This window comes from Dermacentor albipictus, chromosome 8 (assembly GCF_038994185.2).
Source record: "Dermacentor albipictus isolate Rhodes 1998 colony chromosome 8, USDA_Dalb.pri_finalv2, whole genome shotgun sequence".
In the NCBI taxonomy this organism is placed as follows: Eukaryota; Metazoa; Arthropoda; class Arachnida; order Ixodida; family Ixodidae; genus Dermacentor; species Dermacentor albipictus.
In genome coordinates, this window is record NC_091828.1 from 28,680,218 (window position 1) to 28,705,712 (window position 25,495).

The following is a 25,495-nucleotide window of genomic DNA, read 5'->3' on the forward strand; positions in this document are numbered from 1 at the left end:
TCTGCAGTACAATTGCCTCCCCAGAAAAGAGGAGCCGTCTCGGCGACCTACGGGCAAGATAGCACAGGTGGATCAAAGTAGGGCTTGAGCCGCTGAACGTGCACGATTTCGCGCCCTCGGCGGCGCTTATCGGAAGGTGGCTCAAGGGGTTCTACCAAGTAGTTCACAGGAGACGTTTGACTGACGACACTGTAGGGAACCTGATACTTGGAAACAAGCTTTGGTGAAAGTCCAGGGCCGGTAGCGGGAACCCAAAGCCAGACTAGTGAGTCAGGGGCATAGGGTGCCAGAGAGGAGGGAATATCCCGAAGGTGCTTCTGTCACTGCTGATCGGCCGAAGTAAATGTGCGGGCGAGCTTTCGGCACTCTTCCGCGTGTGCAGCAGCTTCGGACAGGGTAGTAGCCTCCGTTGTGTTAGGGTGATACGGAAGGATGGTGTCCATTGTACAGGAAGGCTCGCGTCCGTAAAGAAGAAAGAACGGGGAAAATCCTGTAGTGGTCTGTGTGGCGGTATTATAAGTGTATGTCCCGAAGGGTAGGATTCGGTCCCAATTAGTTTGGTCAGATGTGACGTACATGGCTAACATATCGCCAAGAGTGCGGTCAAAGCGCTCAGTCATGCCATTAGTTTGCGGGTGGTATGCAGTAGTAGTACGGTGAATTACGTTGCATTCCATGAGCAGGGTTTCTATAACAGCAGACAGAAAGACGCGGCCTCTGTCGCTCAGCAACACTCTGGGGGCTCCATGGCGAAGTATGATGTTACGCAGAAGGAACCCGGCAACATCCCGCGCAGATGCATTGGGCAAAGGCAAAGTTTCCGCGTAACGCGTGAGATGGTCTATCGCCACTATCACCCAGTGGTTGCCATCTGAAGTACCAGGAAGGGGCCCATAAAGATAAACTCCGACCCGGTCAAAGGCCCGTCCTGGACAACGCAACGGTTGCAGTAGAGCAGCTAAGGCATAAGGGGTATTCTTCCGGCGTTGGCAAGCGACGCAGGAGCGTACATATTGGCGGACGAATCGGTACATCCCGCGCCAGTAATAACGAATTCATAGGCGCGCGTACGTTTTTAATACTCCTGCATGTGCGCATTGCGGGTCATCGTGAAACGCTGCACATACGTCTGAACGTAGATGCCGAGGAACCACGAGTAACCATTTGCGCCCGTCCGAGAGGTAGTTACGGTGGTATAGGAGCCCGTCACGAACAGCGAAGTGGTGTGCTTGGCGACGCAACGCACGTCCAGTAGAAGGCGCTGATGGGTCTGACAGAAAAGCCAGCATAGCAACAATCCATGGATCCTTCTGCTGCTCCGAAATCATATCCGTGGCGGTGAGGGAGGACTCGCATATTCGTACTTTCTGATAATTGGGCTGGCCTGACACTGGAGAGCGAGACAAGGCATCCGCGTCCGAATGTGTACGGCCTGAGTGGTACAGCACTCGAATATCATACTCTTGGAGGTGAAGCGCCCATCGAGCGAGGCAACCTGAAGGACCTTTCAAGGACGACAGCCAGCAGAGTGCAAGGTGGTCCGTGATGACGTCGAACGGGCGACCGTAGAGGTAAGGACGGAACTTACTTATGGCACAAATGATAGCCAGGCATTCTTTTTCTGTAACGGAATAGTTTGCTTCAGCTTTCGTGAGTGCGCGGCTAGCGAAGGCAACAACGTATTCATCCAATCCAGCCTTTCGCTGTGCAAGAACAGCGCCAATGCCGACGCCACTGGCATCCGTGTGTATTTCTGTCGGTGCGCTTGGGTCAAAATGTCGGAATATGGGGGGTGAGGTTAGAAGACGTCGCAGCGTCGTGAATGCGGCATCGCAAGCTGGCGGCCAAGCCACGAGGTCGTGGTTACACGCGAGAAGCTGCGTCAAAGGCTCTATTATGGTGGCGAAGATGCGGATGAAACGACGAAAATAGGAGCATAATCCGATGAAGCTGCGGAGTTCTTTTGTGGTCTTTGGTCTTGGAAATTCGGCAACGGCTTGGAGTTTGGTTGGATCTGAGAGCACACCATCTTTCGAAACAACGTGGCCAAGGATGACTAGCCGCCGGGCGGCGAAGCGACACTTCTTCAAGTTGAGCTGGAGTCCAGCATCGGCAAGGCAAGTGAGCACGCGTGAGAAGAAAAGTCCGGGGAAAAGTCAGGCGAGAAAAAAAGTCCGGGGAAAAGATGACAATGTCATCGAGATAACAAAGGCATGTCTGCCATTTGAGGCCCCGGAGGATGTTATCCATCATTCTTTCAAAAGTTGCAGGTGCATTACAGAGGCCAAAGGGCATCACGGTAAATTTAAATAAGCCGTCAGGCGTAACAAATGCCGTTTTCGGACGGTCTGCATCAGCTACCGGGACCTGCCAATAACCGGATCGCAAGTCTAAGGACGAAAACAATTCAGCGCCTTGGAGGCAGTCCAGTGCGTCGTCGATACGGGGAAGAGGATATACATCTTTCCGGGTATCTTGTTGAGTCGTCGATAGTCCACACAAAAACGAATTGTCCCATCTTTCTTTTTGACCAGCACTACCGGAGAAGCCCGAGGACTGTGTGATGGCTGTATCACGCCGCGTCGGAGCATGTCTCTTACGTGCTCATCGATGACACGGCGCTCCGTCGCGGACACACGGTAGGGACGTTGGCGTAGCGGCGCGTGGCTGCCGGTGTCGATGTGATGAACGACTGTGGAGGTACGGCCTAAACATTGTTTCTGGAGGTCGAAAGAAGATCGAAATCGGTTAAGAAGGTCGACGATCTGCGTGCGCTGACTCGGAGTGAGGTTGGGGTCAATGGGCACGGCGGCACAGCGTATGCAATGTCGTCTAACCGCCTTCTGTTGCTTGAACAGGTAATGCTGATCGCCGCATCATACCAGCTGCATGCGTGGAACCAGTGCGCTATCGGACCTTTGGACCGTACCAGCATTCAACTGGACCGTCCTATCAACTTTACTCTCGGACACGGAGACCACCGGCAAGAGACGGGAATCACGTCCGGCACTATAAATCGGCCACTGTCAAACTACGGCTTCAATGGGCACGGCGGCACAGCGTATGCAATGTCGTCTAACCACCTTCTGTTGCTTGAACAGGTTAGTTATTACTATTTTTATGGCTACGAGAATGATAATCGTTTTGCTGTTGTGCTGCCGTGCCCATAAGTGATTTTTTCCGGCTTTGCATCTTTATGTCTGTTGCTATCTGGCGACGTAGAAATGAACCCTGGGCAAGAAATGAAGGTGATGTTGAAAGAATTGTGCGATGGCCAAAAGGCAATACAATCAGATCTAGACAGCTTGAGCAAGCGGCTAAAGGTGGTTGAAAACAGCCTGAAAATATATAAAGAACAGGCGAGTACAATTGCTCAACTGTCTAAAACAGTAAAAAAGTTAGAGAGTACGCTTCGGCAGCAGCAGGATAGAATGGACAGCTTTGAGGACAGAAGTAGGCGGAATAACCTAGTGGTATTTCGAATACCAGAAGGCGTGAAGGAATGCGTAACTGACCTTGAAACGAAAGTGTTAGAAGGTGTATTCGAAGAAAAACTTGGCGTCAACTTGAGTACCGTGGAACGAATACATCGGATAGGAAAAAAGAGCGCCCGGCCTCGACCTGTAATTCTCAGGTTGTATGACTCCAGGGAAAAAGCTAAAATTTACAAACAATGCAGAAAGCTGAAGGGCAGCGGCGTCTCCATTTCTGAGGATTTTTAGAAAGAAACGCTGGCAAAGCGTAAAATGCTCTGGGATTCCGCGAAACAAGAAAGGGAAGACGGGCATCGCGTTCACTTGAATTATGACAAACTAAATGTGGACTCTGACGTGTACACGTGGGACCAATCAAAGCGCAGCCGTGTGAAGGTTCCGTATCCTAACAGACGCCCTACTGCTGGTAGGGGTGCTGACGGAACACAAAATGTGATTCGCATGCCTTCCGCTTGATCAATTTGAACGCTAGAAGTTTAGTAAACATAATTGGAGACTTAGAATATATCCTGGCTAATTACGATCCCCATGTGCTTGCAATAACCGAAACATGGCTGCGGCCCAAAATACAAGACCAAGAGCTCGTACCACCTAATTACAAAATCACACGAAGAGACCGCGATGCTCGTGGGGACGGAGTTGTAGTCAAGGCCGATATTGACTGCGTGCAAATTACTGGCATTCCAACACATGACAGCATCTGGTGTGAAATTAGCCTAGATAAAACAAGGATAATTCTTGGAACTGTTTATAGACCGCCTAAATCCCCCATTTCCTATCTTGAAGATATGCAGCTTTACCTAGAAAGCCTTAAAAAGCGCAGCTGTCGCATAATCATTGCTGGTGATTTCAACTTACCAGGGATTGATTGGTCCACGCTTAGCGCTCAGCCTCGCGAAGATGCCCATTGTGAACTACTTCTAGAAATAGCTTTCAGTAAGGATTTACAACAGGTAGTTCATGAGTGCACACGCGTAGTTGGGAAATCAAGATCTGTATTAGACTTGGTGTTCCTAGACGGGCGATTTGAACACTACGACGTATCGGTTGAAACCGGCCTCTCGGATCATAAGCTAGTTTATGTGGAGATAAAGTCTACCGCTGTATACCCGAAGGCTGGTAGTACTACGCATGTTCTGTGCTTTGATAGAGCCGATGGCACAAGCATTATTGATCATCTTTCGCTGTGTTTTGATGAATTCACTTCAATGGACGACGTCAATGCGATGTGGATTGCGTTTAAAGATATTGTTTTTGATTGTGTAAACAGATTTGGGCCAACTCGGAAGGAGAAAATAAATAAACGGAACCCGTGGATAACCCGCGAAATTATACATTTAAAGCGGAAAATTAACCTTGAGAGACAGAAGTCAAACAAAGATTATAATAAAATTACGGCGCTAAGCTCTCTATAGCGCAAAAATATGGGTGCTGCTAAAACAAATTACTATGACGTGACATTAACTAATTTTATGAAGCACGATCCGCATCGTTTTTGGCGCCATTTGTCGCATAATAACGAAGGTCCAAGTGTCATTGTCGCTAATGACGAGCTTGTGTCGGACAACTCGCGTATGGCAGTATGTTTTAATGATTTTTTTCAATCTGTCTTTACGGACCCTTCTGCAGATGGTCTTTCTTCCCTCTCTCTAGAATCCCCGTACACATCACCAATGCCTAATGTTCAGGTTTCGCATGAAGGCATTGTAGCTCTTTTGCTTAAAATTAACGATAAGAAATCTGTAGGTCCAGAGGGCATACCAAATGCTTTTCTGCGCAGATGTGCGGAATGGGTAGCTCACTATCTAGAGTTAATTTTTAGTTCTTCGCTGAAACAAAAACGGGTCCCAGATGACTGGCTGGTCGCAAAAGTGTTTCCGGTTCAGAAGTCTGGTGAAAGGCAACATATTGGAAACTATCGGCCAATTTTACTCACGTGTGTATGCTGCAAGCTACTTGAACACATAGTTTCAAAGTCAATCTACACCTACCTTGACGACAAGAAAGCTTTTTTTCCCAACCAGCACGGGTTTAGACAGCACCTTTCGACTGTCACACAGTTGATAGAAACGATCAACGATTTTTCAGCTTCCTTGAACAATAGAAAGCAGGTCGACGCTATATTTTTAGATTACTCGAAGGCTTTCGATCTGGTTGTACTATAATGAATTAATGAAAAAACTGATGGAAATGAATATAAATTATGATGTTGTTATGTGGATCCGCTCATATCTTACAGATCGGACACAATACGTTGAAATAAATGGTAACAAATCTAACCAATTAAAATAACCTCAGGCGTTCCACAGGGATCCGTTTTAGGACCACTTCTTTTTCTAGTTTACATAAATGATATTGCTCATAACATAAGTAACGACATAACCATCCGGTTATTTGCAGACGATTGTTTATTATATCGCGAAATCATTAACCAAAGCGATCAGGCGTCACTTAGTCAAGCCCTTAAAACTGTAGAAGTCTCGGCCGCAAAAAGTAAAATGAAAATTAACGAATCTAAATCAGTCATGCTCAGAGTTACAAACAAAACAAAGCATGTTATTGAGTGTAATTATGAGATGAACTACACAATTCTTACCGAAGCTGAAACCATAAAATACCTAGGTTTAACAATTTCGAAAGACTTAAGTTGTAAATCACACATAGACAGAATTTGTGGAGCTGCAGGAAAAAAGTTATGGTTCCTTCGCCGAAAATAAAGCTACCAACGAAACCCGTCAAACTACTTGCATATTTAACTTACATTAGACCAACGTTAGAGTATGCCAGTGTCATTTGGGATCCGTTTCAATGCGGAATTATAAACCGCATTGAGAAGATACAGAGAAAATCTGCAAGGTTCATTCTTTCCCGGTATTATCGTACTGACTCTGTTTCCGAAATGCTTCGGTTGCTTCATTTGCCTCCACTGGCTCAACGGCGGAAGTTAGCTAGATTTAAATTTCTTTTTTTGGTTCGAAAGGCCACTTCAATATTGAAACCACGTCCTATCTTGCTCCCAGGCAGGGTAGAAACGTCAGATAAAGCAATCATTGCATGTTCTCAATTCCAAAAGCATATCTGGACATGTACGCTTATTCATTTTTTACGCGAGCGATTAAGGAATGGAACAGTTTGCCGGCGTATGTTTTGCAGTCGCGTAGAACTGAAATCTTTGAGGAACACGTTAAAAACCTTTTATGAAATTTAATCTTAGTGGTGCCGTGCAAACATTGTCACACTATTCTAGAAATACATACAATAGTCTTTCCTTCATTCTGCTTCCAATATCACTGTCACAATGTTAGAAACATCTATTTCTTAGTCAAACTATTGTTTTTGTATTTCATTATTTGTTTCACATTGTATTTCCAACATTCATTGCTTCATGTCCAATTTACGTTTGTAAAGTGTTTACATTGTTTTACGCTATGTGCAGACCAGCTGTACCCACCCTGTTACGGCCAAGACGGTCAACAGTATTTGAAAATAAAAAAAAAATAAAAAAAAATAGACGGAGCAAACTCTCGGTCACATGCAAGCGGAGGCGCAGAGACAGGAAGAGTCATGGCGTCAACGTGAAGAGGAGTCGAGTCATCAGGCACATCGTAGACAGAGCTCGTGTCGAATTCATCAGCAAAACCGAGGCACTCGCTATGATGTAAGCTTGATGGACACGAAAACGGATTCAAAACGTAAAGTGCACTGGAGCCCTGGCGAAAGGGAAGGACGACAAAGGGAAGCAAGAAGAGATGACGGCGTGCAGCAAGTTGAGATGGCGTGAAAAGATTGGTGGAATCGTAGAAAGCAGCACAGGAAACGGGTACAAGGCCGGAAGAGAAAGCAGGGACATCAGTGGCGGTGGCAACGAACACTCGAGGAGAAGGCGGAGGCAAATCTTCAGAAAGACTGCCGCAGAATGGAGTAAGCGCAAGTTCTGCGCGGGCACAATCAATAATAGCGTGATGAGATGAGAGGAAGTCCCATCCTAGAATGATGGCGTGAGAGCAGCGGGGAAGAACGTAAGATGCGTTATAGTTCGATTGATGGGACGCTCAGATAGCAGAGCACGTAGCCAGAGGACACAGAGCTTCGGCAACACAGACACAAGGCTTCCAACCACACGTTGTCTCGTCAGCAATGCCTGCTGCGCGTTCTTCTCCAGTACAATATATATATATATATATATACATATATATATATATATATATATATATATATATATATATATATATATACTGCAAGAAATCTGTTCCTCTCAGTAACGGGGGCTGGAAAAGGGCCGCTAACGCAACGCTGCCACAGCCAGAAAAAAAGACAGAGCAAGACACACACGAACGTCAACTTCTTTATTGTGCAGCACGCAAGCGAAGCAGCGCAACTCTGGAGCCCTGGACTAGGGGCCCAACCCTGCTAAGAAGGTCAAGCATCTGCATCGATGAAGACGAAGACCGAACGCTAAACCCTTAATGGACCACTTAAAGTTTTCTCTCTCTCTCTCTGTGCTAGCACAGAACTGGCACCGAAGTTCTCTTGTACAACACTCCCCGGGTATAGAGGAGCCAACCTGGCGACTTAGGCAGAAGACAGCACAGGCGGGTCGTAGCATGGTTTAAGCCGTGCGACATGAACTGTTTCGCGCCCTCGGAAACGATTGTCGGGACCTGGCTCCACCGGCTCAATGACATAGTTCACGGGCGATGTTTGATCTAGGACTCTGTAACGACCATGGTATTTGGACAAGAGCTTGGTAGAAAGGCCGAGAGTGGCAGATGGAACCCACAGCAAAACCAGCGTTACGGAGGAACAGTGTGCGCATCTCGCTATGGCGCAGAGGCGTCATGGCGCGCTCTTTGACGACACTCGTTTTGCCTGGTAAACGAACGCGCCAGTTTACGGCACTCTTCTTCATTAGCAGCCGCTTCAGAAATAAGTTTCGCTTCAGAAATAAGTTTCGCTTCCGAAACGTCAGGTCGGTATAGCAGAATTAATCCTATGGAGTGTGGTGGCTCACGCCTATAGAGAAGGAAGAAAGGTGAGAAACCAGGGGTCGCTTGGGCCACAGAGTTATAAGCGTAGGTTAAAAATGGAAATCATCATCATAATCAGCTAATTTTGTGTCCACTGCAAGACGAAGGCCTCTCCCTGCGATCTCCAATTACCCCTGCCCTGCGCAAACCGATTCCAACTAGCACCCGCAAGTCTCTTAATTTCGTCGCACCACCTAGTCTTCTGCCGTCCACTATTGTGCTTCCCTTCTCTTCGTACCCATTGTGCCACCCTACTAGTCCAATGGTTATCGAAGCTGTGCATTACATGACCTGCCCAGCGCTATTTCTTTCTCTTAATGTCAATCAGAATATCGTCTATACCTGTTTGCTCTCTGATCCAAACCCCTATCTTTCTGTCTCTTAAATTTATACCTAGCATTCTTCATTTCATCGCTTTTTGCGTGGCCCTTAACTTGCTCTCAACATTCTTTGTCAGTCTCCAAGTCTCTGCGTTATATGTCAGCACAGGTAAAATGCACTGACTGTATACCTTCCTTTTCAATGATAACGGTAAACTCCCATTCAGGAGCTCAAGATGTCTGCCGTATGTGATCAAACCCATTTTTATTCTTCTGTGAATTTCCTTCTCATGGTCAGGGTTCCTTGTGATTAGTTGATCTAGGTAAACGTACTCCTTCGCAGACTCTAGGGCTGACTTGCAATCCTGAACTCTTTTTCCCTTGCCCGGTTGTTCATTATTATCTTTGTCTTCTGCATATTAATCTTCAACCCCTCTTTTGCACTCTCCCTGTTAAGGCCCTCAATGATTAGCTGTAACTCGTCTGCACTGTTGCTGAATAGAACGATATCATCGGTAAACCGAAAGTTGCTAAGGTATTCGACGTCGATCCTTACTCATGAGCCTTCCCAGTTTAATAGTTTGAATACTTCTTCTAAGAAAGCAGTGCATAGCATTGGAGATATTGTGTCTCCTTATCTGACCCCTTTCTTTATAGGCATCTTCCTACTTTTCGTGTGTAGTGTTAAGGTCGCTGTGGAATCTCTGTACATATTTTCCAGGGTTTTTACGTAAGCGCTCTGCACTCCTTCATTGCCCGATGCATCTATGACTGCTGGTATCTCTACTGAATCAAATGCTTTTTCGTAATCTACAAAAGCCATATATTATTATATTAGCTTATTGTACTCTGCGGATTTCTCTATAACCTGGTTAATGATATGGATGTGAACGATGAAAGTACCCGGCCGCAATTTGTGTGATCGTCGGACACGTACACCGGCAGCATGTCGGCAAGGGTTAAATTGAAAGATTCCGTCATGCCGTTAGTTTGAGGATGGTAGGCTTAGGCGGTGCGATGCACAATCTGGTATTCCTTTAAGAGGGCTTCGATGACGTTTGAGAGACGCACGCAACCACAGTCGCTTACCGGCCGACCGACCGACTTTGTTGGTCGGTTGGTTTACTTATAAATTGATATCCTTACACTTTTAAGGCCCGTGCGCTCTGCGGGAAGGAGGGGTAGGACCCAACCAAAATGACCATCACTTCCCCTACGGTGGGTTGTCCTGCATGCACCTGACCTTCGCCATGGTTAAGTAGCCCGCAGGTAGCGGTACCAAATTTCTTCGGGCTCTCGCTCCCTCAACTCGCGATCTTTTTGTTGCTGTTGGGTAGTCAAATCTACGGCGTCTCTACAGGCGTGTTTATGGTCCGACGTCCTCAGTGCGTGGGCGAGCGTCGTTAGACACCGGGTGCGTCGGAGTGCGTTGGCTGCGTCCGGTTACGTTAGCGGTGCGAGTGCGTCGAACCATCGGCCGAACTATTCACGCTGTTATTCTCGCCAACGTGACGTAACGTGTGCGCGCTTTCACACTACTTCGGACTATATTTAGGCCTTAACGCCTGGATCGGCGTGCCGACGGTGAGCCGTTTCACGGGCAAGTGCCCGCCGCCACTCGTCGAACGCTGCCAGTTCCTCAGGGGAACGCGCAATGCGTGGGCCTTCCATTCGATTTCCTGGAATGAACTGAACGGAAACGAAGCCGGCGCAGCGCGCGAAATCCTATCCTGCCCTTTCCCTCCCCCGGCGGAAGCCAAACGGCTCTGATTGGTTGCGGAATCCTTCCTAATGACTCACGCACCGGCTCCAGCGCAGCTACAAAGCACCTTTTCACGCTGCTGCTCTGCTCTGGAAGCAACTGGGTTCTTACGTGACCACTACAACGCCACTTGTGAGGCAATACAAGCGTCGCTTGAAAAACACTCAACCGTATTATGCAGAATTGAACTGCTCACGTAACAAACAGCGGTCTTCGAACTTAATCTGTCCGGAATGGCAGCGATGGATGTCGGAATGTAGTCCTAGTCGATGCACATGTGGCACAAAAAATATGAAAATCTGCCATAGACCATCTCACGATGAATGTCGACGTGGGTGCAATTAGGATTGAAGTAATGCAGCGACACAGTATAGCCATTACCGAAAGGAGTCATGTACGAGGCGTGTGTGAAAACAGGATCCTCTTTCACGCTTCTCACTGAACGAGTTTTCCAAGCAGTTGCGCCACTGCGAAGTGCGCGTGCAACGCCTGGGTGAATATATATTGAGGTCCGATTGTCTGAATATATCTGCGTCAAGTTAAACGTTTCGTTTTCATGAATGAGCGGCACAAAGCAAGCGGCACATACCCAGGGGCAAAATACGCAGCCACCTGAGTTAGTGTGAAAGAGTTTCACTGAAGAGCGGCGCATACGCAGTGACGCAAGATGGCACCGAGGAGGTTTATTGAAAAGTGGCACTGGTGACACATACTCAGTGACCTAAGCTGGTTCGACAGTCGGTTTCGAATCCTGTACGACCAGCACAGCAATGCTATGCTGTACGCATTAGACCAAGGACTGCCCAGTGACTGAAGTTGGTGGCAAAATGGTTAGAGTCGCAGACGGCGTAGGTAGTCGCCTGAAAACGCGCCGAGGCTCCCGAAGAAAGCTATCAGAAACAATACAAGCTTGTAGGAGTAGCATGGAGGTCAAATTTGCGTACGTGATCAGTCCGGCAGCACAAGTAGGAAGGACGCGCAGGCAGCATCTTTAGCACCGGTTTGCAGGAGAAGGCGAAGACGACTGCACTTTCGACGTCACGAAACATCTGGAAAGTAAAGTATTTGCCTCGTCAATGTACTGCTTGCGTGATGGGAATTATTAGGTATAATAAAGCGAGCTGGTGCTCGGTTTTGAGTGACTGCGGGGGCCGATTTGCAAATGAGCCCATTTACTTATTCTCTATGCAGGCGTTACCAGAGATGGTAGTTTCTTTATCGCTGCCTCGTTGTGCAGCCTAGTTTGCGGATAGCTTGTAAGAAAAGTGAGGCATATCACAGTTTTAAAAATCTTTCATGTAAGTGCGTTTCTACCGGCCACCCCTCTCTTGTAAATTGGAATGTGCCTTGCACCCTCACTATCGCCATGCTGGGGGAACAACAGTGCCACGCGTAGCGATCTTGCGGCTCTGACCACCAGTCACGAGCGGTAATCTTTTTCTGCTGGGTCTGTACGTCCACGTTTTGTTCCTTTATTTTAATGCATTAGTTCTTCCATTAGCCCGTTTGTTGTCTTCTTATAATATTATTAAACACAAGTAATTTCCCCTGTGTTGTCCTTGGTATCAGTGTTTCTTTAAAAATCAGGCCCCTCGCGGTTAACCCATTTTCTCCTCGTTTCTTCCATTAGAGTAACACTGAGTCGAACACGATCACGATCATGCAACTAGTTTTATTTCGTACAAAGGCCATCAATTTAAGCACGACACAACCCATCCACAAGGCGGCAGCACTAATAATATACAACAAAGAAGAAACGAAATAGCAACGAGAATGGTGAAACAAGTAGAAAATTATTGTGTCACAGCTACAAAGTGCTCACCTATCAATACAAAGTGTAACACATGCTTGAGCGATATGTCACTGTCTTTGTTTGACAGCCTGGAGGGGTTCTTTCAAGGCATAAGGAATTTGTTGTCATTGCACATGTGTGGTAGCCGACGTAGATTGACGACCATCTGTGGCTAAAAATGGTTCAAGTTGGCATGTGACTTTGTCTGTGATGCACAGTATCTTGATTTAACTATTGTAGAGCAGGGAACATGTAGGCTCGCTTGCGTTGCAGCCCTGTTGGGACTATATGCGCACTGAGAGTACACATGCACAAATAACTTGTACACACTACAAAGACAAAAAAAAGAACACCTAACCTATAGAGCCTCTCATGCCATTTTCTTGCATTGATCATTTAAGGCAGTGAAGCCTTTATACTATGTGCTAGAATGCACTGCTGTAGGGATTGGTCCACGCTTTTACGCCAGATGATGATACCTGCAAAGTATGTGAAGTATGATATCGCATCAAAACTCAATAAAATATAGCAACCCGGTTACTGCTGCAATGAATTTTAGGTGTGTTACCATTACGGTAGGAAACGCTAGCGGTGAAAGTAAAGATGATGTCGCCAATCCAGTTACTAGAAGAACTAGACTGCAGGTGTAGCCATTAGGACAGGTCTGCAGTACTTGCTCTTATTACTTCTCATTGAACATTCGCCAGCACGGGAGGTACGTAGTGTTCGGACAGTACGTTGTTTTCTCAGTATTGACGTCCGAAGAACGGCAACTGAAATTATTCGCTGGCACATCTCTCTGGAGCAAAGTTACCGTGACACTCATTACATAAGTAGTGATTTCGTTTGGAAGTAATGGGGATATTTTTTTTCGGAGTGGCGTATGATTGTTGCAGCATCTACAAAGCGAGATAAACGTGCCGAACAACCCATCTTGTTTGGTCGTTTTGTCCAAGAGCGCACGATTCTTGCCCGCAGTGTGCGGGCAGCGCGGGTTCATTGATCGACGAGACGGCCGGCTGAGCTTCGCAAGCCTGCGTGACACGCGACGCCCTGACTGATGGCGCAGGCGAGCGCAGCCACACGAGAAGCTCCGCCACTGACACATGTGGGCGCAGCTTGCGCAACCGCTGCCCGCTCCACGTGGGCTCGCAAGAATCGCGCGAGCGCGCGTACTTAAACGCCGTGCACCAGCAGCCCGAACGTAGCTCGCAAGCTTTTTCAGCTAAGATGACGTCGATGTGTCTTGTGGCAGTGGTCTTCTGCATCTCGGCGCTTCAGGGTAAGCACGTTTCTCCGGTGAACATCCAGCCTATCTTCACCACCACGGGGACATATGAAAGCCTATTGTCATGTACCGTTTGTGTACTGCGCTTTAGGATAAAGTAATATTCAGCACTAAGCCTATGTATGAAGGAAGCACATCGGATGAATACGAAAAAAAAGTTGGCTTTACAGATTTATGGTTTATATTAAAATTCGATCTAAAAAGACGCCACGCCACAGGCTTAAACAGGAGAGATAAATTTTTTGCTGTCAAAATGTCGTAAGTTTTTCTTTCTCAAACTATATTGCAGATAATTACTACAATTCGACCTTGCGCTACCAAAGTGCTTAATTTTCGCAAAGAACTGACGGAATGTTGCCGCTCATATATATTTTGGGTCTATCGTGTTTTTTCATTCGTCTCTCAATATCTGTGGCTCCACGATAGCTGCCTGTCAGAAGGCTTTTTATTTGATTTCTATGTACATTTACGCAGCCCTAGCCAACTAAAGAATGTGAATATTCAAAGAACTAGCCAACGCCACCTCTCAAAAATGGTTGCAGGAAACCATCGCATTTTCACACGTGGTACCAATATTTTTGTAGGCGTGCTATCCCAAACATTTATCATGCCGCATACGGAACATGACCAAAAGTAATCTTTAGAACAGCATAATCAATGCTAAGACAATGTTAGACAACGATGACAAAGTATCCATTCTTTTGTTGCCCTTAGTGAATGTTTTTTGGAATTTCTTCATATAGCACTCCCTAGGAGGACGCTGCCATGTATATGGCTCTATGGCAGCTCAAGTATAGCCCCCTGAAATCTTATCGCCCTCGGAAAAATCATATGATGCCCTTTAGTGAACAAAGTTGTTATTTCGACATTGAGCCATGCAAGCTGCGGCACTACCTCACAGGTAGTAGTGACAAGCTTTGCCGCGTGCGGTTACTTAACGAAAGAGTACAGGACGTCGTCGCGTAGGAATTGTATTAGGGGTTTAGGCAACTTGCTATCTGTAAATCAAAATGTTTAAATCCTACACTTACCATTAGTAGGTTCGATAGCGTGTCCTCGAATAGATTGCAGCCGAATTCTGAAAAAAAGAAGGCAAATCATTTAGTTAGTGCACTCACTCGATCCATCCCCATTACTATTCGGTCAATTTCGGAGCACTAGTCAAGATGAGGCTATTCCTCAGTGAGCTAGCCCTGTGTACGACGTTAATCATCAACTTCGTGTGCGCACATTTAGGCTAGGCACAAACTGTATACGTGGGCAATACATCCATTTCTCGACCGGCTTTCAGTTTCGCATTATTGCACCACTTTACTCTGAACACGAAAGGTAAGCGGCATCGTTTTGTTAAAAGTGCACGAAAGCGTGCGCAAATCTTGACTTAATAAACTATGCGAGCGAGAAAGAATTAGGCTTTCGAAGGGCTTGTTATTCGGCAAAGATAAAAGTGCGATATCCTGCAGCTGAGGCAGGAAAGAAGCGACTATATAGCAACATGTCTTCAAGAATTTGAATACAAGTCCTGCATTACAGAAAAGTAATAGTGAGCGCTCCAGGCATAGCGAGAACACACCACATACGTGAACGTCCAGTATGTTCAGCGTCAATTCCGAGAATACATTTGCAATCAGTAGGTGGAAGGATGTGTCAATAGAAGCAAAAGAGAAAGAAAAAAAGTACTTTCCAGCAGCGAAGAGTAAAATCATATTACTGGCATTACTGCAGTAACATAAGAAGTTCCCGCTTAAAGAAGAAGTGGTTTAGCGCAAGTGAAATGTCTTCATTTTTCTTTGGCACAGCCGTCAGCTCATTCAGGATAGTGGGCCATGCAGTAGGTGGATCCGAGATGCTCGAAAGGGGGAAATTCGACATCTCATCGAAAGCAGGTGAGTGGTTCACACGACACGTGGAAACAGCTTGTGAATGCAGGTCCACAATATCTCTTCAGGTAATCGCCTCTGTTTAAAATGTAGAGGGATATCCGCCACTTTTGCTAATACGGTTTCTGTCGGCCACTGATGCTGCTCATGAGACCACTGTTACGTACAATACAGCTACTAATTGATACTTCCACTATCGAAGCTGTCGACGGCGACGCTTTAAATCCTGGACGCGAATGGTGTCAAGCATACCTGCCGTTGCGCCTGCTGGCTGTTCCATAGCCGCTGCGGGTTGCTCCCGCAGGAGAGCATTTTTACCGCAGTACACATTTTTCATCTTTCTCACGCATGTTGTACCCGAATAAGGAGCGTTTCGCAGTCGTAGCCCTCCTTTGTATGTCCCTCGATCAGGGGGCTTCCTCTGCTTCTCTACGAATGCTGCCTTAATGCTAATACATTACACAACCAGTGTAATGTATTGTAATGTAATGTAATGTAATGTAATGTAAGCCAGTGTTCAGGAAAGGTGAGATCAATGAATAGAACTGCAGTCGTAAAATATCGCAGTCACACATAGAGGACAAAAAGAACAGTGCTCTAAATTGGATATCATCAGAGGCAGCTACAACCTTGTTTCCTAGCGCACAGCTGTCGTTGGTAGCACTCGCCTTGGTGACTCAGTGGCTAGGGCGTTGTGCGGTTTAACCCGACGTCGGGGGAACGATCGCCGCCACGGCAGCTGCACCGTGAAAAGGGGGCCGAGTGCAAGAACGCTCCTGCCTCGTGCATTCGGCGCACGTTGAGGAACGCCACTTGGTCTGTGTTTAAAGTTATTCCGCAGTGCCCCACTATACTGCCTGCCACATAATCGCGTTGTTGGTTAGCGCATAAAGTATTTTTAGTTTTCGTTTAAACTAAGCGTGAAAATTGTTATGGGAAGAGCGATAGTGCATAAGCTGGTATGCACTGCGAGCATTGCATTTTTTTCTATTGGAAAGGCGGATCAAAACTTCGGGAAATAATAATTATTGGGTCAGCAACACCCCACTGAGTTTGAGACGATGACAAGCTTGCACTATAAGAAAAAGACAAGGCAGATATAATGTTTGTCACTTGCGCGTTGTGTAAACGCTGTCAGAAAAGTATTGCCCATGACGAACGGAAAGTACAGATGCACTACAAAGTAGCGCTTATAGTTCGAGGTGCCGTGATACCGTTTCTAATTTCTTTTGTAAAAATTCCTTGATCCAGGTGACTACGATGCTTTAGCTACGAGAGTATGTCAATTCTAAATATTTAAGATCAGAAAAATTTTTTTTCATGACGAGTTTTTGAAAGGGTTCGCGTAGTATTCACAGATTAGTATATATAGAACTCTTGACTAGGCATTTTTAATGCGGTCTCTGGTGAATTATATTGTGTCAACTTGAAGTGCTCAAGTATTTGCGGTTGTCTATCGTAAAAACGTACGCTTTTATTCTAAGTATAGATGGTAGGTCAGCAGCCGTCGATAATAAGGGAGGCCGAGCAGTTTCCATTGCCCGAAGTGTAAACCTTCAACGAAGGCTTCTTCGTTCCCTTGTGACAGCAGTGTATTATTTTATTTTCCTTGCCGCCGATGTAAATCATCTAAAAGTTTAACAGGATCACCTGTCTCACAGTTTTGTTGCACGATCTTTGGAATTTCAATTGGTGATGATTACGACAAACCCACTTTGTGGCGGAGCAGATACACGACGAAATGCAAATTTGTCATTGTGCATTATATACGTAAATATTTGAACTCATGAGGTGTATTATATTTCTCCCAGTTAAGTTTTATTCATGTTTGGCTTTATGTTGCAAGAAATTATAAGCTAATTGTACTTTTATTAGATGTTTTGTAGAAAGTGCTAGTGTCCCTATGAGTATTTTAAGAAATTCATAATGGGATGTTATACATTGCTGCCGTAGAGATCACCAACGTTGTACATGGCTATGGTTTCGAAAGTTACCAGAATTTACCAGAAAGTTACCAGAACAAAAATGGTAAAAAAACTTATAATTTTCGGAATGCGGGCATTGGTATGTTCAACTGCATTTTCTTCCTCTTAAAGGGTCAATGCAATATTATACAATTTACACTATGCCTCATAGTGTAAATCGTATAATCATTGCCAGTGCAAGCAAGGCTCCGAGCTTCGCCACCGACTTCTGGGCTGCGTCCTAAAACGTAGTGGCGGTTCTGTCGCGGTGCAGCCCTTGGTTCATTGTTTCAAATTGATGCTTGTATTTTCGTTAGGTTTGTGTCATGTCTCTTCGACAGCAATGTGTTCCTTAACAATTGGCGCTGTTCTCGTGATGTGTACACTGATTTATCGGTGCTTAGGCTTAACGAGAGAGTTTGCAGTTACTGCACACAACTTCCGAGATTTGGTGGCGCGCGCAGTGGTCCTCGTGCGCTAATAGATTTTAGAAGCCATAAATTAGGAAGAATAGTTTGTACCCTTCTTTGGCTATAGATGGCGCGCATAAGGGAATTTGCCATAATTATTTTGGATGCTAGGCAAGGTGAAGTTATATAGCCGGTGAAGTGAGTAGATAACCCTGCTCTTTTGGCGATGATCGCGTTTTTATTAAATACCGACCGCGGAACAAGAAAGGAACTCGTGTGGTATCTGAGACTCACTCGAACCTAGTGGAAAGTGTCTTAGATAAGAGCAGTGACCATTCAGCTATCCTAGTCTAGTACACTCATGATGGCACATGCTCCAAAATGTGCGCTACATTTAATAAATCGGTCATCTCACTGCAGGAGTCCTCATGCAAGAGGTTAAACAATGCGATGCCAAGACAGAAAAAAAAAAACCGTGAAAATGTAAAAGCATGTGTGCTGTCATTCTTGACATATACACCTATCCCAATGACTGCAATAAATGGACAAAAAGTTGAATCCAAGGTGATGCTTTTAGCACCTGGAAAGCTCACCCCAGTTCGCTGAAGAGTTGACCACCGCAACAGTCCCAAACCTGCGCAACGAGACGATGCAAGGAGTTTGTACAATGCACAACAGGCGCTGTACGGCCACTTCCACTGCCCTGTGGCATGATCGATGTTGGGTGAACTTGGCGATGGCAGAGCTATTGGTGCTGCTGTGAAAAGAAAATGAAAAGCGAATGGGGTACCTCTTGACGGATCTGCTGGAGACGCGGGTAGGCTCTGAAATACGCCGGGGTACAAGTTCCCCAGAGCTTAAAAAATTGAGATTTTGAAGGCACACAATATGTTTATGGTACGTTACAACTGCAATAGCTCCCTGTCCAATCCCTTACCTTCAAGATCAGCGCATAAATATATACAGCCCATCTATGTAGGGAAGCCTATATTACGCGATTCTTATTGAACCCGTAGAAAAATATTTCCTATTTAAATACCGCTGCTTCGTACGCATGGTCTTCTCGAAAGCATTCCTACCCCTCTTCACCATCTCCAATGATTCAATACAGATTGAGCGCCTTGACTAAAGGCAAGTGTCAGACAGGGTCCTCGCCACCAATAAAGCAGTTGATAGGGTGCAGAAGCACTTTACAACCACCTTAGAAGGCAATATACAACCATGTAAACTGAACGACGCTGTAAGTTAACTTGAGTCACATTTATTCAAGAAATGTAAGCCATTAATCACATACGGATCTTATTATGTGTAAGGTACTGTCTAAAGATACGTAATTTTGTACATAAATATAACAAATATCAGTCGGAAAACACATAATAATATTCTAAAACTGACACCTTCGTGTAAAAAAACAAGTTATGTTTCAGAGGTAGCAAAACAAATGTGAACTATGTCTACTGAATAAACGTCTCATTCTGTTTCTTCAATGAGATGTTTTTAATGGTAGATTGAAAACATATTTGAGAAAGGTAATATTCGCCTTTTATATTCGTCGGGATTCTCCGCGCCGCCCATACAATCATGTCACTTCAGATGGTCCTGGCATTGACTGCTTTCATTTTGTGCTTGTCATTACCGTCGTCAAACGTGAGCTAATCATTTACGGCTCAAGTCCTATCACTAGGCTTTGCTAAGGATGGCAAGTAGGCTGCTGTCATCCAATCGTCCCGTAGCTCGGCTCACTTGGGATTATCTGCGCACATGTTCGCTTTTTTTTACCGAAGGTGTGATTGGCACTTTAAATATGAAACCGGCAGTGGAAAGACTATAATCTAACGTGTCGTTCTTTTCAGATAGCCTCGTTTAGTACAATAAAAATATTTAGTTTGTGCATATGTTTCTTCGGCGAAATGGAAAAAAAAAAACGGTAGCACTTTTATGGTGCATTCTTTTAAACGCGCCTTTCTCTAGAGAAACGGTTATTGGATTGGCTTCCTAGACTGCTTTAGGTTTCTCTGTTTGTGTGTCTCTGTTTTTCTATTCTGCAAATGCATTCTTATAGCATCAAACCGTGCTTTGCAGACCCCTACGATGGAGCTCAAGGCGACATGAGAAAACTCACAGAAAAACAGGCCGTCGTTATGTTTCAAGTAAAACCTGTAAATGGTAAGAGTGCTATTTTTTCTGCGTGCGGTACAGAATAACATTTAGCAACACGAATGCAAGCCTTCGCGCTGATGTAATATTTGTTCAAAAGGGAATATTGCCTTTCTATTCAAGGATGAAAAGTTGTAAGGCGATTTTCAACAGCGGGACATGAGATGTTCTTTCCTTGGCATTAAATAACGCTGGTATAGTCGGAGATAACACTTACATAGCGTGCTTCAGCAAAAATAACAAATAAATATAGTTGTAGTGAAGATGTGCTTAAGTGGGAACCGATATGGGAAAACTTCCCTTGTTATGTTTGCTTTACTTTCGCAGAATAGTTGCAAGATCAATTTATGATTACCAATTTCCCACCTTTCTGAGAAAGTAAACACGGAGGCGTTAAAGTGAAAGATTTTTAGCAATTACTCTAATCTTCAGTTATTAGACAATAGTGCAGAACACATTGTGGGCCAAGCAGGAAGGCCCTGAGAAAATACGCTTTACCAAGACAACCCAAATATAAGAGAAAGAGGGTAAAGTGAATAGAATTAGCAATCACGGAAGTTGTACTTCAATTCACAAAAAGTTATTTCCTCCACATAAAAGAGTAGGTAATATATGCCACTCTGGAACAACTCTAAAGAAACAAAATTCATACGTTTTAGTCTGGCTGAATATTGTCAAGGTGTAGTGACAGTCAAGCACACAGTCGCAAAACTGTGAGTGCCGAAACTAAGTCATTACTGCGTGAACTTGAACTTGTGCTCCTAAGAGCAAGTGACATTCAAAGTACAATGACATCGGCGAACACAGTCGGCGGTCGTCGCTAATCGGATCTGCCGTACAAGCAAGTCGGCAATTTGTACAGGCGCCCAAATCTTTAACTGGTGTGCGGGAGCGGCGACTTTTCCGTGCGTCAGCGCCGTTTGACGGGGCGAGGCTCGAAACAGTCTAAGGCTAAGCGCATGCGGACAAAGCGCGCTCAGCTGGGCCCATCGTCTACTAGGCTGTTTCCAGCCTCGCTGCGTCATACGGCGCTGACGCCCGGAAAAGTCGCCGCTCCCGCACACCAGTTAAAGATTTGGGCGCCTGTACGTGTATTATCGAACGTTCCAGAGTAATTGCTAGTGCCCGTGTGTCTTCCAGAAGTACTGCACAATTCGCATCGCTTATACTATCAAATCGTTCAACGTTCGGTGACAACAAATAGAACCATCGATAACATTCGAGAAACTTCGATACATGCCATGCGCGTCCTGCGCTGAGTTAGCCTAATTTGTTAGCGCTGAGTTAGCGCTAACATTTGTTAGCCGGCGAAAAGCGGTCCGTCGAGAAGGATGCGCATGTGCACGCGTGAATGTTGAGGTCAGTAAGTGCTCACGAGCGCGGTCTGATTTTTTTATGGTATCGCCAGTTATAACACAAGTTGAAAAGTCTAATGCATTATTCCATGTAAGGTAGTTCTATGAAAACTACAACCGGTTAAACTTTGCTAGCATTTCTAATGACTGAACATTAGGATGCCGAATCAGCAACGACAGTGATATTTCCCGCTTATTTTAAATGCTGTCAGTCTTTGGGGAACTGTGATTACAATAACAACCTTCAGAAAAAAGTGGGAATCTTAGACGCAGGCAAACGTACGAGAAAAGTAGACGAATACGTAGGGTATCATGAGCGGAAGTGTGAAGCGCGGGTCTTTGATTCGTGGCACGCTCGCCAATGTCATGTTTTCGTCAACGGTTCACGAAAGTCCGGCTAGGCAAAAGCGATGTCAGATACAGAAGGCGATGACATTGACAAACAACTAATCGAATCCGCCATGCTTTCTACTGAAAACATTGATAAGGATGAGCTGAGTTTTAGAATTGGCTCGAGTAGGCTGTCTGATAAAGAGCCGAGGCTTTACTTTTCCCCCATAAAATATTTGCTTGCCTACTGTAGTCTGGTAGTAGACAGGATGAAAACCTGTTATCAGTAGAAGTTCTCGCGCGCAGGCTATGCAGTGGGCGCGTATTGTGTAAAAAAATATATTTTTATTTTCAAACCAAATTTGCCCCGGCGGATTGTACGGTGAGTCAGGACGATAGTGTGGAGAATACGGCGCTAAAAATAAACAGTACTGTTGCCATTTGAGCGAGCACTATTTCTCGGATATACTTTTTACTGTCGGTGCCCAGAAAAAAGCGACTTATTTGAGCTTTGCCCTAATACAAGAGTTAAAAGCTACTTGTTTAAGACTAGATGAAATGGTAAATGTTTCCGTCTACTGCATAGCAGAATGTCAGTCTTAAGCATGTGTGTTCTCTCTTTCAGACGACGAAAGCGAAGGAATGGGCGCAGACATGAAAGACATGCCAAGTGAGTAGCCTAGTCATGGCTAAACCGGACGATGACATCATTGAAATGGACGCTGTTAGAAAGAAATCCTAAACAAATGGGAAAGCGGGAGCTTTGCAATGGAAACCTAATCATTTTAGTAATAGCTCCACGTTTTGCGAGCGAGCAAATAACAAAAAGTTACTCAGCCTCAGCGACACCTTCGTCAAATCTTTGAGGTAGCTTGACACAATGGCGGATGCAGCCTCCTATTTCGAGGGGCTTGCTGGAATAAGACACTGGTGGGGGAGCGGATGGGGGGGGGGGGGGGCGGACGTTAACATCTTATTTTATAGATTTACTGTTATCACAAGGCTCTGTCAATACTATAAATACTGTTATTTTTGTTCACGGTTATCCCACTCATTCGTTCTAATCGGTTGCCCCGCTCGTACGGAGTTCAGGGAATTAAAATTTTACACGCAACCACGCTTGCAGTACCTGAACATTAAGCTGCGCAATGCCTCTATATCACGGAAATCGGGTGGAAGTATTACGGGGGAAACAAACACAATGCCATTGTTGGAATGAGTGAGTACTCATTTTGTTGCCGTACTGATTTTGTTGCCGTACTCGAGTACTCATTTTGTTATGATGCTTGCGCTGGGTGGAGAGCGAATTTATTAAATAACAGGCATAGGTAGCTGCAGTTATGAAAATTATTTTATTTGTGCACACTAAACGTAGTTCATGTAATTTCGTTCAAATAATCATTGCACATTTATTCTAAGATATAATAATGACGCGAAAAGTTTCTGCTACATAGTCGACTATGTGTCTAAAACCTCACGACGAAAGAAAGCACAGAAACATCGATACGGCTTGTACCACTTTACAGTGCCAAAATAACGTTAAAAAAATAATGCCCGTTGAACGAAGCTTGCTGTACTCAAGAAAACCATGGTGATATCGTTAGCGAAAAAAGTTAGAGACACAAGATCAGTTCACCCAAGAACGTGGAGGTAGGGTGAACCTGGTGGTCTGTAACTTGGCTAGACGGATCGCGCCACCGCCACCAGTGGTTACATATTCTGCACCCAGGTATTCAGGAACGTGCCGCTGACTGCACTTTGCAGCGGCTCACGAGGCTCGGACGAACGAGAGTCACTGCTTCACCCACCCTCCTCCCCTGATGACTTTATGCGGTGTTAGGTAATGTGAAAATGACCCGTCCAAGCTCGATAAGGATAAGGGTAACAAAAAAAATCACCGATGATTAAGATATTCTCTAATGCGAAACTTGAGTGTAGCTCTATTCGTGTTTTCCTTTTGCAATATACTGGCTGGCGCGGACATTGTTGCGGCACATTGCAAACGGAGCACAGAGTGTGGCGAATGCTTCGCTATCGGGAGATCGCGAAAGCCAGCACGTGGGTGATGCCTGGATGCGATTCACAGCAGCAGCCATAGACAGACGTCCTTTTCAGCAGCGCTTCGTTTTCATATACAGTATCGGTGGACGCGCTCACCGTTTGCCTTCGGTGAGCGGACGACGGCGCGCTACTGTGGCGCCATCTCGTAGCGGTCGTCACCACAGAGCCCGTCTTGCGTAGCACTGCTCTTCGCATGCTTTTGCCATACTTTCTTCCTCCACATTTCTCTTCGCACTCACATCGCTACCGCCGTCTTTCATTTCCCGTTGCCCTCCACGTTCGCTCTTTCATCCTTCGCTGTGCTCGTTCACTCGCTTACGCCGAGGGCTGAGGCTAACACGAGAGGCAGGAACGGGTGCCTAAGAGCTGCACTCAAAAAGAACCGACTTAAAAGGGTACTGACAAAATTTTTTCGAATGTTTACTGTTTACATTAAATGAAAGGCTTAGACCTCTATGCCCAACAAAAAATAGTGACAGAAAATAAGCCTCACAACGCCAGTAATAATTTAGTATGACAGCATTTCTACTGCTAGCTTCGGTATTTCTACTGCTAGTTTCGGATATTGTGTCATGTCGTCAGAACACAGTATGTCGTCACGTGGGAACAAGAGAGTGCGACGTTTAGACATTCGATCGGGCTTGCTCGGTTGTCCGCTCTTGTAGTACATCCGCCCTCACGATAAGCAGAACTTTACGAAATCACCGACAGAGCCAGAGTAAATGTCAGAACGTCGCTAGCCGCGTTTAATGAATGTGACAGAAGCGTATTGTGTTAACTATCAAGCGCATCGCATCCCATTTAAACGAGGTAACTCGCTAGGAAAGCTTATCAGATCAAATGCCACAAACAGCGCTAGTGCGAACAGCGCTAACCCGTCCACCAATCGGTGGCGGTAGCTGCCGCACTGCGGGACCTGCAAACAAATGTGGCGGCTTACGGAACAGGCCGCACGTTATTTTTTTAAGAGAGACGCTGTGCACCTCTGCCCCTCAATGCATTAGTCGTGCTGTTGGGTGAAGACTCAACAAATTACAGCGGGAGGTGCGCGGCTGGGTTCCTTGCAGCACCACCAGATGGCACTCGCCTGCACGCGTTTGGATAAATTTGGAATAAAATCGGATATATTGTCGCGGATGGAAGTCAACCAAAGATCAGTGGGCAGGTTAGCTTTCGGAGCCCATTGTAAAACGACAAATGAGACATTGCAAGGGGACATCAGTTGGGACTCGTTTGAAGTGAGACAAACACAGAGGAATATTTGTTTGGAGAAAGACTCAGCAGCATGGATCAAAATAAACGGGCGGATAAAGTGCCCAAGTATCTGTACCTAAAAAGCTTGGACACGGAATGGAGGAAGAGGTGAGAGAAAGAAGGTGAGAGAAAGAGAAAGAAAGTGAGAGAAACAGAGAAAGCGAATTGGATGCAAAGAATGGAACCAAAAAAATGGAGGTTTAGAAGATTGAGGAAAAGGAAATTAGAAGGGTAAATATGTACGACAACCTGAAGATAAGTCCCTTGCTATTTGAGGCCCAGGCTAGTTGCCTAAGGACAAAAACATTCCGAAGAACACATTCGCTATTGGGTTAGGCATGTGTAAAGTGCAGCAAAAATCCCGACACCATTCAGCACATCCTAATGAAATGCGAAGGTAT

The 25,495-nt window shown here is 45.5% G+C and overlaps 1 protein-coding gene across 1 annotated transcript in view; it reads left to right on the plus strand.

The window, feature by feature from the left end:
• Window positions 1-2,812: 2,812 nt before the first annotated feature.
• Window positions 2,813-25,495, plus strand: part of LOC135905267 (uncharacterized) — a 32,593-nt gene continuing 9,910 nt past the window's right edge. Inside the window, exons 1-5 of the mRNA XM_065436285.1 lie at window positions 2,813-3,101; window positions 13,374-13,677; window positions 15,483-15,569; window positions 20,020-20,103; window positions 22,405-22,449. Of these exons, the coding sequence (XP_065292357.1) occupies window positions 13,626-13,677; window positions 15,483-15,569; window positions 20,020-20,103; window positions 22,405-22,449 (268 nt within the window). The 5' untranslated portion in view covers window positions 2,813-3,101; window positions 13,374-13,625. The remainder of the gene's footprint in view (window positions 3,102-13,373; window positions 13,678-15,482; window positions 15,570-20,019; window positions 20,104-22,404; window positions 22,450-25,495) is intronic.